At 42.1% G+C, this 15153-nt stretch overlaps 1 protein-coding gene across 1 annotated transcript; it reads right to left on the bottom strand.

Moving 5' to 3' along the window:
* Positions 1 to 138: 138 nt before the first annotated feature.
* On the bottom strand, positions 139 to 15153 carry LOC141005638 (cGMP-dependent protein kinase 1-like). The gene is made up of 20 exons (XM_073477558.1): positions 14940 to 15153; positions 12403 to 12538; positions 12261 to 12327; positions 12080 to 12179; positions 9903 to 10016; positions 5134 to 5239; positions 4978 to 5041; positions 4738 to 4815; positions 4446 to 4540; positions 3781 to 3846; positions 3583 to 3657; positions 1806 to 1902; positions 1571 to 1710; positions 1403 to 1492; positions 1180 to 1321; positions 941 to 1104; positions 616 to 738; positions 466 to 528; positions 312 to 378; positions 139 to 237 (listed from the first exon to the last, which is right to left on the bottom strand). The coding sequence occupies exons 1-20, from the start codon at positions 15151 to 15153 to the stop codon at positions 139 to 141; spliced, it is 2100 nt and encodes a 699-aa protein (XP_073333659.1).

The raw sequence follows: 15153 nt of genomic DNA, 5'->3' as shown, positions 1-15153 counted from the left end.
TCTGAGTTTTGGTGCAAACATTGGTAAGAAATAAAATGCTTGAACTCTTTCTGTTGTGGATTCACTCCCTCTTTCTGACGAATCCTGTTCTCACTGTTTTCTTTGTTCAGTCAGCTCGAAGACGATGATCACCTCCTGCTAAAACTCGAGGTCCCAACCAGACTCTTCATCAACAGGAGGGTCTTCAGCGTCCTCTGGGAAAAAGTCAAAGTTGCTGTTGTCCAGCGGCCCCTCCACCTGATGGAGGAACACGGGATGTTAATACTGTCATCTGTATACCGTCAGTCGTAGAGACGCTGAAGGATACCCACCGTGGGTGTGAATGGAGAGTCTATGGTTCCCTGGCGGAGGCCATCCCAGTTGAAGCCCTCAAACCACCTGAAGGACAAGGACATGTTTCCATGACTACAGTCTCATCTTCTACAGAAGAGCGAAATCTCATGAAAAGCATCTTAACGGTCTCACTTGTGTTTCTGTATATCTTTCACTCCATTTTTCTGATTTCCCAGCCTCTCTGAAGGGTTGTCCCTTAGAAAACACAGATGATACAAATGATTACGAGGACAAACAGCACCCTGTCGCACTTTATCTGGACACTTCAGGTGGATTGAAAACCTGCAGAGTCGTTTGATGAGGTTGGCTGCACTCTTGGTGATCTTCTTGGGAAACTCGATCATGTCGATGCCTCTCAGGATTATGTTGTAGGTCTTCATGGGATCAGAGCCTGAAAATGGAGGACTGGAGTTTGGAGAGGAAGACATGGTTCAAAATGAGCTCCACCTCATCCAACTACTCATTAATGCATGAGTCATTATTACCTAATGATATCACATAATAGATTAATAGTCACAGGGGACATTTTCCTGCACATTGTCAAACACAAGCGATCCTGCGAGCTGGCTCATGTGGGCCAAAGATTTGCTTTTAATATCTGTTGTACCTGCCACTGAGCAGCTCAAAGACCAGTATTCCCAGAGACCAGCAGTCAGCTGAACTGTCGTGGCCTTTGTTCAGGATGATCTCCGGGGCGACGTACTCAGGAGTCCCACAAAATGTCCATGTCTTCTTCCCCAGACCCACCTTCTTAGCAAAGCCAAAGTCCACCTGGAAGAAAGAAACACACGTCATGAATATTTTCTGAGAGAAACATGATCCACATTGTTTGAAACATGTCCGCACCAGCTTGGCGTATCCTCGGCTGTCCAGTATGATGTTCTCGGGTTTGAGGTCTCTGTAGATGATTCCTCTGGAGTGCAGGAAAGCCAGAGCCTCAATGACACAGCCAGTGTAAAACCGAGTGGTGCCGTCATCAAATGAACCCCTGAAAGGTAAAAGGACTGACACTAAGGACGTCTTGTTCTTTTAGAGTCAAAAACACAGACACAAACACACAATCACACACCTGTCTCGCAGCAGCGTCCACAGTTCTCCTCCGAGGCAAACCTCCAACAGCATGTAGAGATATTTGGTGTCTCTGAAAGTCCGATACAACCTGCAGGAAGACAGACGTTAGACTAAAGGAATAGTTTTATGTAAGAGAAAGGCTAAAATCTCAAAAACGCCGTCTGACCTGATGATGAACGGACTGTGAGCCTCCATCATGATGCGGCGCTCTGACAGGATGTGGCCCTGCTGGCTGGTGTCCATAATGTGACGTTTCTTTAACACTTTGAGGGCGAACGATCGATTGGCGTCATTCTTTAACTGCACCTGAAAACACAAATGTACAGTGTGCATTCAGTACAGACACAAAGAGCATCTGTCTTTACATTATCAGCTGCTACAGAGCATCTTCGTATAGTCACCAGCTCCACTCGACTGAAGCCTCCCATCCCCAGAGTGCAGATTATATTGATATCATTAAGTGACACGCTGGAGAAGAAATCTGCCTCTGCCTGCAGTCTACAGGGAACACAGGAGGACACAGTAAGGAGGAGAAAGAAGTTAAATTAGTCTCTTTTCTAAAGCCAGAAGATGTCCCTGTTGTACAGGACAGGAAAATCATGAGTCAAGTTTCCTTCCAAATATATGTACCTCAAAATGTAACCAAATTTACAGAAAATCAGCAAAAGCAAATGTAATTAATGCTTGTTTCCATCCATTGTGAAGGAAGACGCATAACGGCATGTATAACCTTTGTATAACCTTTGCCGAATTTACAAGAAGGCCCAAGTAATTAAGAATTTGTCACAGACGGCGTTTCACAACATTTATGAATTTCCTCCTAACGCCTAACTCACAAAATTGTTTCATTTTCAAAGGGAGTCTGGGGACTTTTATCTCAGGCAACAAAGAAGTAGCCTATATTGGTTACTGTTAACTTTATTGCTATTACATATTTAAATCATGCTTGTTTTAGTACTTTGCCAGTATTTTTATATGCCTTTCCACAAATATTGCCAAACCTTTTATTGGCCATTCTGTCTGCTTTATGAGAACATCTCATCTTCTCTGTTTGTTTTGACAGGTTGTTTTTTACACAAAGAAAGAAATATCTTCGTGTATATCCTTTGCTGAATTTACAAGAAGGCCCAAATAATTAAGAATTTGTTGTAGACAGATTCACACAACGTTTATAAAGCTTCTCTGAACTCAACACCTCATAAATTTGTGCATTTTTTAAGGGAGTCTGTGGACTTTTTTCATAGGCGACACAGAAGTAGACTATATGGGTCACTGTTACCTATATTGTCATTATATATTTAAATTCTGTTTGTTTCAGGACTGTTCTAGTATTTCCATATGTATTTCCTTATATTTTGCACTTTTACCTTTTATTGGTCATTCTATCTGTCTTATGAGAACATCTCCTATATTTGCATCTTATTTGTTTGTTTTGACAGGTTGTTTTTTACACAAAGAAAGAAATATCTTCATGTATAACCTTTGCCGAATTTACAAGAAGGCCCAAATAATTAAGAATTTGTCGTAGACAGATTCTCACAACGTTTATAAAATTTCTCCAAACGCCTAACTCACAAAATTGCACAGATTTATAAGGGAGTCTGGGGAGTTTTTTCTTGGGTGACAAATAAGTCACTTATATTGTTTACGGTTAACTTTATTGTCATTACATATTTAAATTGTGCTTGTTTGAGTACTGTTCTAGTATTTTTGTATGCACTCTATATATTTTGTGCTTTTATCTTTTATTGGCTTCATATGAGGTCATTATATGAGGTTATTGTGACTTTAATCTGTTTATATTCGGACTTGTCGCTGCTTGATATACGTGCTTTCATGTTCCAAATTTCTGAATATCAGCTGACCTGCTGATGAATGATCCTGTGATCGTGAGGCATGAATGAAACCGAAAATACAAGCACAACTTCAGTGCTCGCCTGAACCAACACTCAGTCAGTCAGTTCAGTCTTGAGTCGTGTTGGCGATGTTAAGAGGAATATTAATGGGTGCAACCTTGTAAGATTTCCATTAACTCAGGCTTTTATTCAGTGGAAAATTAGTACAAAAATATCGACTCTAGAAGTGTTGTCATAATGTTCATCTGACCTTCAACAGCAGCTGTTACATAAACCTCTACATGCACAAGGACACTTTCCCAAAATATAACGATGAACTCACTTTGCTTTGACCTCATCGCTGTCATACTGCTTGTTGTTGACATCGTCCAGTCCTCCAATCAGTTGTTTGAAAGACCTGAAATATGTGTAAATGAGCAGCAGAACACAAAGATGTCTTTAAAGAGGAGAGCAAAGTGAGCAACAGACTGCCCAAGCGTATAAAAACTGATGTTCACGGTTAACAAAGATCCTCACTGACTCTCTATCAATAACCAGGCATGTGACATCTCCCACAGCGGTGGCACTGGCTGTGCGAACGTCCTCTCTGCAAAAGAGACAAAGAAATAAGACATAAGTTTGTGTATTGTTGTTGGACTGATTTTTGCAGTGTTCAGCAGAGGATCTTAACGTCCAAATCAGATCAAAGATTTCCAGGAATCCATTCACTTCATCACGAAAGCCTCGAGGGACTAAACACTTGCCTGAAACAGGGAGTCCTCATAATATGTCTGACTTGAGGTGGAACTAAGTGAAGTGAGAACAAAGAGTAAAGCCACTTTGACAGGATTTTTTCCTTTTTGACAGCGTCTTTTCAAGTTTTGAGGCATGGAACAATCGGTCTGTACCTCCTCCGTTAACGAGTGGGAGGAGGGGGAACTTGAGGCAGGTGGCAAAACTGTATACAGAGGCCCTCATCAGACCTGGTATTAACATCCAAGTGGACAGCTCTAGCGTTTTTCCATTTGCTTTTCCATCACCAGTTTTACAGTGCAGAGCTGAGCTGTGCCCATGATGGACCTGCTTCGTAGTTGGGCCAAGCTAGGCCCACCCTGCCGCCAAGCGGGTTGCGGTGATGTCCTGCGACTGCGACCTAAGTTGTTTGTAACTTTTTAATTTTTGTGTGTGTGCGTGTTTGTGTTTCACCCTTTCAGAGCTTGCTCTCCAAACCAGTCCCCTTTAGACAGAGTCTTCACAGGCACCTGCTCGTCACTGGCTGAGTTCTGCTGGGAGATTTTCACCTGTAGACATCACAGATCACAGCCTCTTTTATGGTTTGTCATTGAACCGTACAGCAGTTAAGAGCTACAGTACCACAATGACCCTGTTTGACAATGGACCCGGGACCAACTCGGCCAAACTGAAGCCTTGAAACCATCCCCTTTTCCCTCTCTTGTTAATTGCTCTCTGTTCACCCATTGTCATCCCTCTTCCTCACCTGTCCTTCACTGATGATGAAGAATGTGTCTCCGGTGGCGCCCTGACGGATAATGTAATCACTGTCGCTGTAATGAGTCTGCGGGAGAGCAGAGAGACGTGAATCATGTGCACACAATACCTCAGATTACTGAACAGAATGTTTCCAGAGATTTGTATTTGTCAGACGTAGGAACAGATGGCAGAAACAGATACTGTACGTCTGTGAGCGAGAATGAGAAACTGTTTGGAAAATCGTCACCTCCTCCAAAACATCAGCCAGTTTGCTGAGGATGTCCTCAGGTAGCGACTGAAACGAGGGAACGCTGGGAGGAGAGTTTAGAGTGAGAGATGTGAGTCACCGTCATGTGGTGAGAGCTAAAAACAGCGAAGTGGGGAGCATGTGAGTGAGCTGTACCTGCGGAGGAAGTCTGTGTACTGGGAAAGTTTGATGAGACCGGTCCTCATCATGATGGTCTGGAAACCCTGACGGTCGATCGCCCAGAGCTTGATGTCCGTCAGGGCTACAGACACACAGAGAAAGAGAGAGAAAAGGGTAAAAGTAAACTTTATCTTGTCTCCAATGACCAGAGTTCTAATAAAAAATCATGAAAAGTATTTAAAAATAGACATAAATAGAAATGGGTCATTGAAACTAAATTTGTATATTATGTGCAAGAGTAGAAATTGAAGTTCTTTTGATATTTTGTTTTAGGCTACGTCTTTCTATCTGCATGGAGGTATGTTTGTTGCAGAAAACACAGTAAGAATAGTTACATGGCGTTACGTATGTGATGTTGCGTACGTGACGATATAGGAGACATTTTGTGTCTAATTGTTAATTATTAATTGAAACTGATGTGCATATTTATAGATTCTGGATTTTTTTCAGGGAAGTAATTTTAAGATTTTTTAAAAAGGTAATTGTTCAGGAAAAAATACATTAGTCACAAATAATTGATCATGCCTTCTGTTGGCATGCCCGGTGTGCATTAATGGTCATGAGATGTATGTAGGTATGTTTACTCGGCCTAAAACCAAGTCTTAACCTTCAAACTCTCCTTTGAAGTAGTGAGAACCGGCCTCACACTGCGGAAATGTCCTCACAATGATCGTCTTAGAGTGAAATTAAAACTGAAAAACACACGTAAACATCAGTGGTTATCTCCCTCTGTTAATCCCATCAAAGGTTTAATTGTACAACCTGTTTACATCCTGCTGCTCTGCGTCACAGTGGGACCCAGAACACATTATCTTACAATCTTCACCTCAAAGGACAGGAAAGTGTTTAAATCCAGCAGCGCAGGTGACACTTTTCAATTTCCTCCATGTTTCTCAGGCATCATCGTCTCTTCTATACTGAACATCCATCATGTTTATTTACATGTATACCCGTCACTCCTGGCCCTCTCTAAACCCCCACACTCTGCCTCATCCTCCACTATTTTCATTACCATAATCTGTATGAACGCACTACAGTATGGAGCTCTTCACCCACAGTGCTGTTCATACTGCTCATCCTACAGCCTCGGCTTCATTTTACAATTTAAAGGAGCGCTCCATCAATTTGTCGACAGTCGCTCAGGAGGGAGTTTTCTTCAGATGGAGAAAATAACCCTTAATGATGTCTTCATCTCAGCACAGATTCAAACTAGCAGCCCAGCGGAGAGATTCAGCCTGCAAGACAGTTTTATAAGGACTCCCACGTGTTCTGAATTTATTGTTAAATACTGACAGAGAATTACATTTTGCCTTTTTATTTTTCCCCTAGTCTTTTATATTAAAGTAATCATTACATTTTCCAATAAAGTAGCAAATTCAGAGCATGAAAATTGGTCTTTTAGTGTACATTTATTATTAAGCTGCAGGAGACCGACAGTTAGTTCACTCTGAACCAAATCAGTGAATATGTTCAGCTCAGACTCGCTTGGTATGTCTTATAGTCAGTGTTGTAAGAAGTATCTCAGAGTCATACTTAAGTAAAAGAAAAGATATCATGTTAAAATATTACTGAAGTCACCAATACAATACGATCCGATTTTCTGAGCTAATGATTTTTCTGATCAGTGTTTTTTTTCTACCTGACTGCCGATTAAATTAATTAATTTAGAAATGTGCTTCTTTGTCTCTGACGCAGCACGCAATCTGCACATTAAGTAGTAACTAAAGTAATCAAATAAAGGTACTAAAAAGAGAAAAAAAGTACAATAAGAAATGTACAAGTGCTTCAAAATTTAGTTACATTCCACCACTGCTTGAGCGTGGTATCAATCTTCTGTAAATTTCCTAAAATGTTGTGCTATTCCTTTAAGTTTCTCTAGAGGACTTGTTCAGAAACAGTTGCCTCATAACAAATCCAGTAATTAAGGAGCAACATGATTCATTCAGTCATGTTTGTGTCCTCCAAATGAATGCAAGTCCAATATTCACTCTATTTTAGCTCTGTTTTTGGTCTCCACCACCCGTCTGGCAGGGAAAGATCTGGCTCTTTAGCTGCTAAACGCTCCACAGCTAGGTTTTATCTGCGTCTGTCTGCTGTGTGGTACGAAAAACAGCTGTCTGCTTCTACTGGAAACAACGCTGATTAAAGTCGTGTCAGAAAATACACCGAAAAGGCTGCTTCTGTCCAGTCGAAGATTAAAGTTAACTACAGATAAACTTTCTATCTGCTCAGACATGTGATTGAGAGCCTGGTGGCTGATTTCTTTGGTGATAATAAATGTGCTTTCTCTCTCTTTCACTCACTTGAATGACATTGAACAACACAAGGACGCTGATGGAAACAGAGAAGACAAAAAGTGAAGTCAGCGCCTCACTTAAAGATAAATGGGGTTTAAAGAGCTGTCTGATTTTTTTTTTTTTGATACCTCACACAGCCAAGATAAAGAGTGCTGTAAACAAATTCTTGCCAAAAACACATCGTTTTATAAGTCAGCGTCTAGGCATCCCTCCAGCACATCCAAGTGATGCACACACAGATAAACACACAAACAGAAAACAGACTGACACCACATTTAAAGCCAATCCATCATCTAACGCGCGACCGTCAGCCAGGAAAATAAAGGGATTTAACTCGCAAAGCGACGACGAGCTGAGTGTAATAACATCAACAAGCGAGGTGAAGGAGACAGAATGAAAAGTGGAAGTCAAAGACATCAAGAAAGCTCATCAGTAGAGAGTTTTCTCCTTTAAGATGCATAAAAATTCATCATATTTTCTTTATGGCGACTAGATGACTTATCTTGAACTCGTAGACATTAATTCATCTACTGTATTCAATGAGATTTGGGGCCCCCGGATAAGCCCGTCATATAAAACAACACTTGACTGTTAAAAGAAATACAATTATTCATTTTCTTGCCGAGACTTTGATGAGAAGTTGATACCACTCCCGTGTCAGTACGGTGAATATGAAGCTGCAGCCGGTTGGCCTAAGGGTAACAGCGAGTATGCTCTGCACAAAGGTAACAAAATCTATCTAGCAGCGCCTTTAAAGCTCAGTGATTAACACGTTATATCATGGTTGTGTAACAGGAAGAAAAACTGTGCAAAAAAAACGATAATTCGCCATTTTACGTGGGTTCTGTGCAGGACTTTCTTGGCTGCGACCAATAAGCTTCCTGGACTCTCTGCTGGTTGCCTGGCAACTACTCGACAACCGTCGGCTCTTCTTAAAGTTCATATTGACAACACTGTTATGTAGACAGATCTTTTTTTTTTTTTTTTTAAATAAAACCTCTACAGAGCTTGTAGAAAGGTGCAGAATAAAAGTATGTCTTCTCCTTAAAAACATTATTATGATTGTGAATGCATGATATCAAACAAGTATGTGAGCCAGTAGAGTAACACCGCTGGTAGCACGTGGTATTTGTACTTCGTTAGAGATCAAGAGTCTTGGTGGTTGCCAGTTTGTGGAAAAACATGTAAAAAAGTTCTAAAGTACACGCCCAGCATATTGTGCAGACTTAATATTAGCTAGCTAGCATTAGCAACATTAGTGTAAACTGGTGTTAGCAACACTATCATAAGCTGACTAGGGTTAGCAATGTTAATGTTAGCTAGCAAGCATTAGTGCTAGCTAGTGTTAGCAACGTTGAAGTTACCTAGCCAGTGTTAGCGACGTTAAAGTTTTCCTACTAGTTTTAGCAACGTTAGCTAGTGCACAACCTGGCAACCACTTGAGGGGGCAGATGATTCAAATAGCAGCGTTGTGATGTGCATGCAATGGAAATCCTAGCATCTTACCAATAGTAAAACAGATCCAAAATGGAACTGGCTATAATAATCAAACCATAAGCTGCGTCCAAAATCACTCCCCTGTTTCTCTTTCACCTCCCACACATCATTAACCTTACGCGCCAGATGGTGTTTTATACAGAACCATCTGGGTCCCATTGGTAAATCAAACTCTTACCAGACAGGAGAAAACCAAAATCATGTTTTCCATTGAGAAAAGCCTTCAATGGTTCTTCTGTCAATGAAGTATACTCTCCTATGCTAACCTTGCTGGTCGTCACATCTAAACCACACCCATGGTAAATTAAATAAATGGTAAATTGATATTTTCATATGTCAGCTTACCCTTTAAAGCGCCAGTTCACACAACATAACACACAATCAAAATCTCATTAGAATGCTGATAGTTTTTTGTATTATTTACTCAGATATTGTGATGTTTCTATGATTTCTGCTGATATTGAAATATCACAGCATGAAGCCCCACTTTTGAAAAACTAAGCACGTCTTTCTAAAAGACAGGAGTAACCAAGAAAAATATGTTTTGTGTGTGTGTGTGTGTGTGTGTGTGTGTGTGTGTGTGTGTGTGTGTGCGTGCAGCAGTCTTTTGAAAGCGCTCCACAGGTGACTGAGAAAAAAAAAAAGACTGTACAGGGATGACGATTGTGGTTGACCTTCATCACAGCTTCAGTTTGCCACTGCATGAATAAATGGTAGTGCACCATCAAAGCACTTTCACAGTCTGAATTCATCTCACTTCCAGCAGCACTGATGGATGTGGTGGCCTTCACTGGGACTTTCGAGGTCACACGTCCACGACACCGACTGACAAAATCGTAAGCCATTTCCACCACGCCTGAACATCAAACTGCTCGAGAATAATGGGCTTGTCGGTGGGAGCAGCAGGTTGCCACTTCCAGTGTGTAGCAACTGTGTGTTTCGTGTGTTTACCTGTTACAGTTGCTGTGCGAGTGCAGTTGTACAGGATCGCCAGCTCCCCAAATACTTTTCCTTGACCGATGGTGCAGAGTTTCTTTCCTTGTTTAGTCACCTCAACCATTCCCTCTGTTAAAGGACAAAGCAGTGATGTCAACTAAAGCTGATGTCAACATGTTAACATGCTCACAAGACATGCTAATATTTAGAAGATCATGTTAACTAACTAGACATTCGTGTTCCCCTCAGGATAAATTGCACTTTGTTGATTTTCTGACCTCACTAGCGAGGTGAGCTAGACAGTCAGCTAGCCTAGCTGGCTACTAAAACGAAGAAAAACACTGACTACTTTATGAGCAATGAGGTCAGAGCTTTACTGCTCACTTTTGCAAGACGGCTTATATCATTACTTCAATTTTTGGCAGCTCTTCCAAGCATCGAGTGGAAGAAAGAGCCATTTATGCAACCGAACGTTAGCTAAGCGTGGCCAGCTAATGTCGCTAACGGTGATCTAAGACACTGAGGTGATTATCAAAATGATCAAAAACACTATACAAAAAGGAAAGCTAAATGTTACCAACAAAATGTACAGTACAGCTCTTACCAAGTGTGAAAAAGAGCCATAGCAATCTAATGTTAGCTGATGGCTAGCTAACGGTAAATACCCTACACTAGGTTAACTGTAAAAAGAGAAGTAACAAACCTGACTAACTACTATTAGAGCTACATTTGCCTCCACATTACAATGCTTTTTCATTTCCTTCACTTCTCAGTAAGTGCACACATGCTCAGACTGACGATAGGCATCACAATCAAAAGAAATCCATCCTAACTGAACCCTTAAGGAGAGCCATGAATTCAAAAGAGAGGATTTAGCTTCTATTAGGAGCTTAAAGAGACTAAACCGAACGACTCGTGCTGATCAGGGGCGTCTTTAACAGCTCTTAAAGAGGCGAGGGAGCAGCGCACCGCAGCAACGCTGTGTGTGAAAGACTGGCTGTCCTTGAAAGGGAACAACAACTAAGTCTTTGATGAGAGAGAGGAGTGAAGGTGTCAGGAACATATGACTGAACCGGGCCGAAGCCACGACTCAAGCTTTTATTCATGCAGGATGTGTGTAAGCAGCGTTTTATATCACTTTACACACTAAAACATCTCCCAGACAATGACCTCACCATGATATCACCTCAGCTCCCGGCATAATGTACGTCTCCTCCGGCTATTTTCTCCACATTTTACATCGTGTCACATAATGCCTCTGATGGAGCTTCTGTTTACTCGGGCTGATAGAAGCTATTTTGCAATCTTGTGCTGCCTGCGCTCAGATAAATGGCCTGTCTGTCCACATCAGACCAATTCAACGCTTCACCTTGAATTACATTTGTCCCACTGGACAGAACAGGCTCTGGTCTACAGGGAGGATAGTTTATCTGGCCGTGGTTGCAGTGTTGCCTTGTCTTTCCTCTTATCTGGAACAAATTTAGATGTATGTTCATGTTCCCCGCAGAATGAAACAGTGAACGTCTTCCTCATATTTTTGCAAAATATTTGGTTCTTGTACATAAGTAACTATTTTCAGGGCTAGTCGGTGAACTACTGTGGCTGGCAAGCTAACCACTAACACGCTGGCAAGTCAGGAACACGCTACCCAGGTCACTCGTTGGTTTGTGGACTGCCATTTTGAAGCCTCGAGTGTGGTGTTTTGGAGTGAGAAGTGACCATATTTTGACAAGAGGTAGAGCTGGAGAGGATGTCCTGACTAGATCTGACTGAGAACCGGAGGACATGTCATGGTAGAGACTTAGGGAGGTAGCCTCGCCCTAAAGCGTACCCTGCTTTATCGTCTATTTTACACTAAATGGGAGCATAATTTACAAAATGAACATCTTACTGTGTTGAGAAGAATTGAAACTAGTGATCGAGCCCATAAACTCACTGGGAAGCTGTTTACAGAGGTAAAAAAAAATCAAGTGAGAAGTAAGGTCATTTTCTCATAAGCTTAAATACTCAATCGGACATCTTTTTTAAACCAGAGATAATGAGTTTCGATGAGTTATGATTTTGGCATTTTGTTTTCTCTGTTTTATACCAATGTAAACTAAAACTATTCTTTATAATCTCAGCCGACATAAACAGAATTTGAACCTGACTCTGACTGGCCGACAGTTTGCAGAAACGTTGACCGGGCTTACCCTCCAGAACGTAAACCATGGAGCCGTCGTCTCCCTCCTGGATGACACAGCAGCCCTTGGCTAAGCTGGTGGGATGCATACAGTCCATGATGGTGAGAATCTGCACACATGAGCCAACAAATGAGTTTGTTTTTTTAAATCACACGTACGAGAAAGATGATGATAAGAGGGCGGTCATTACCTGCCCATGTTCCAGGTGTTTCATGAAGTCGTTGTCCATTAGAGCCCTCTGGATAAGCTCACTAGACCTACAAAAACACAATGAGGTCAGAAAGGGTTCATCCACGAGTGTGTGTGTGTGTTAGTGTGTGTGTTCTGCTCACTCTTTGCTCTTGCAGTAGCTGGTGAGTGTAACATCGGTGAGCTGGGAGGGGTCCAGCGCCGTGGGCTCTGCAGAGATGGCCTGTCTCTTTGTGCGCTGAGGCTCATCAGGTGCTGCTGGAGGCTGAACCGCTGCTCCTCATAGACACATGAAACAGGACATTAATTCAGCAGGCACAACCAGTCGATCACATCCAAAGGCACAGGCTGCTGGCCCCCCATAAACCCCTCGTTCCTCCCCATATCTGCTGGAATATGACTGGGTTGATTGTGGGTTTGGACAGCCCTCAGCGTTCACAGACTTCCCCGGGAACGCACCCACAAAAAGTCCAAGAGTCTGCAACCAAATCTGGATGCAACCTCAGAGGGAGCTGCGTGAAGTCTGATGAATGTCCTCAAGTGACGGCACTTAAGTCGGACAGCAAGTTTTCAAAATGACACAAATTTGTTGGTGTGGAGTTAGAATGACGTGAGTTTATCAGACCTCTGTAGCTGCCCCTCACCCCTGCTGCAGGCTCAAGGCAACATGAGCCGTTGAGTTGCATTGTGGGTAATGTGGGCACCAGGTTTTGACAAAGAAGAAGAATGTGTGGAATAAAAAAGATGATATCTCTGGTTTTGCTGCATTGATTTCGAAACCGTCGATTGTGACAGTGTTACAGGAAATAGGTGATTTGAGGGGGGATGATTTGCCAATGATTGACCAATTACATTCGAGGTATCTCACGTTACGCTACTCAGCCAATCAAATATGTGTACGGTGGCTGCTAGAAACACTGACAACCGAAAGCTATTCTCCAGAGCCGATGTTTTGTTTGTCCGTTCTGGACTACTGTAGAAACATAGCAGGACCTGCTGTCTCTGTAGATATAATAGGTTTCTAAGTTAACAAAAAACATTCTTCATTTCAGATGATAGGACACTAATGAAAACATGTCTCAGAATATTATCTCCACACTGGACCTTTAAGCACAATACTGAAATAATGAACACACTATAAAAACTAGATTTTGACAAATGGAGCCAATTAAAGCCATTTCAGCAGAACCCACATCATCAGACCGAAGGCGTCCTGGTGTCCCAGTGGTTTGGTTTGAGTCTGGCCAGAAATCCTTTCGCTGCATTATTTACCATGTTTTCCTTTTTTGTTTCCTCTCCTCTATCTATTGTGTGTGTGTGTGTGTGTGTGTGTGTGTGTGTGTGTGTGTGTGTGTGTTTGTGATGTGCAGATCAACACACTCAATCTGTCTGTCCTCTGACAACACAAACCCCAGTCGTTGACACACAGCGAGCCTGGAGCTTCAGCCACAGTCTTCTTTTACCTTCAAGCTGCAACTGAGTAACACGCAGCTGTGTGGAATTAAACAAGAGTACACAAAGGATCCGTCCTCCGCTCACATATTACAGGTGGTATTTGGAGGCAATGACGTAAAAACTATTGACGTACACTTAAAGCAGATATCGGCCGTTTCGTCTGATAAAACAGCTCTCACAGGTTTTCTCTTTTGTCTTGCAGCAGCTGCACGTCAGGAGGAGAAAAACTGAAGCCAGTGACTCAATAAGCGAATATCTTCTAAATGAGTAAATTGCATGTTATAATTATATTTTGCGGTCTCTTCCAGCCGGGAGCCTTAGAGTCACATCCTCTGTGTTTTTCCTGGAAATGCAACAATCTGGGGGCGGTTTAAGTTCAAATTCAAGTTGATTTATCTTCTCAAGTATAAAGAAATGAGATGTTTTGAAGAGAAGGATATGAAACAAACAAAATAAAATGTAATGTGCATTATAAATATATAATAGTAAACACTTACTGGATGTTTATAGGCAGCTTTTGTTTTACTTTTTGGGACAAGTATAATAGATCTGAAGATAATGTAACAACTGAACTTATTTGGTGTCTGATTAAACGCAAATTATGTAATTTTCTACCCCAAGGGGTCTCAAGGCTTCCAGCTCTGGAGGAGAGAGTCAGGTGCAGAACCAGAACTTCTGGAGGAATAAACACCCAGAGTCACATCAGATTCTGCTCTGATCTGACCTCAGAGAAGTGGATTTATCCTCACTCCTGTTTATTAACCTGACTGCAGCAGTGATCCACGGAGGTGTTGTCGGTTGTTTATGTTCTGTGATGTCATCTGGAGCTGAAGGGAAATGTGTTTTACCTCATGATCGTAACGTTAGGGAGAGGAGAGGGGAAGAAGAAGAGAGAGAACCAGAGTCTGTGGTGAGTGCTGAAGTCAGTGATTGACCTGAATTGTGTAGTTGCTCGCTAGCTTACAGCTAACGGACAGTAAAGTAGTGCGGTTGTTTGGGACGAATAAACACAAATGATCTCACGGTCAACCTCGCGTTCACAACTTCCTTCCTCATTCTCTAACTTTTTCCTGGAAGTTAAAGCAACAGGCGACCAAATGAAACACGCCGTTGGAAACATTTGGGATCTAATCTATAACAAAGATCAAGTCATTTTTAGTCATCAACGCAGAATTACTTCATATCGTATCTTAAACTGTCAGGTGTTGTATCTGCACTGACTCACCTGTGTTCACCGCCTCCCCGGAGCTGACTGCCTGCTGTGAAGCGCTGCGGTGTCGGTCCAGCTCGATCTGCAGCTGCCTGATCAGATCGTCTTTAGTGTCCAGCTCCAGCTCCAGCTCGTCGATGAGAGCGTCTCTCTGTCTGAGCTCCTCGATCTTCAGCTGCAGAGCCAGCTGAAGATCCCTCAGGGTGCCGGTACTCTTAGACACAGCCAT

This window comes from Pagrus major, chromosome 12 (assembly GCF_040436345.1).
Source record: "Pagrus major chromosome 12, Pma_NU_1.0".
NCBI lineage: Eukaryota > Metazoa > Chordata > Actinopteri > Spariformes > Sparidae > Pagrus > Pagrus major.
Note: the sequence above shows the minus strand (reverse complement) of the source record. Positions and strands in the feature narration are given on the sequence as shown.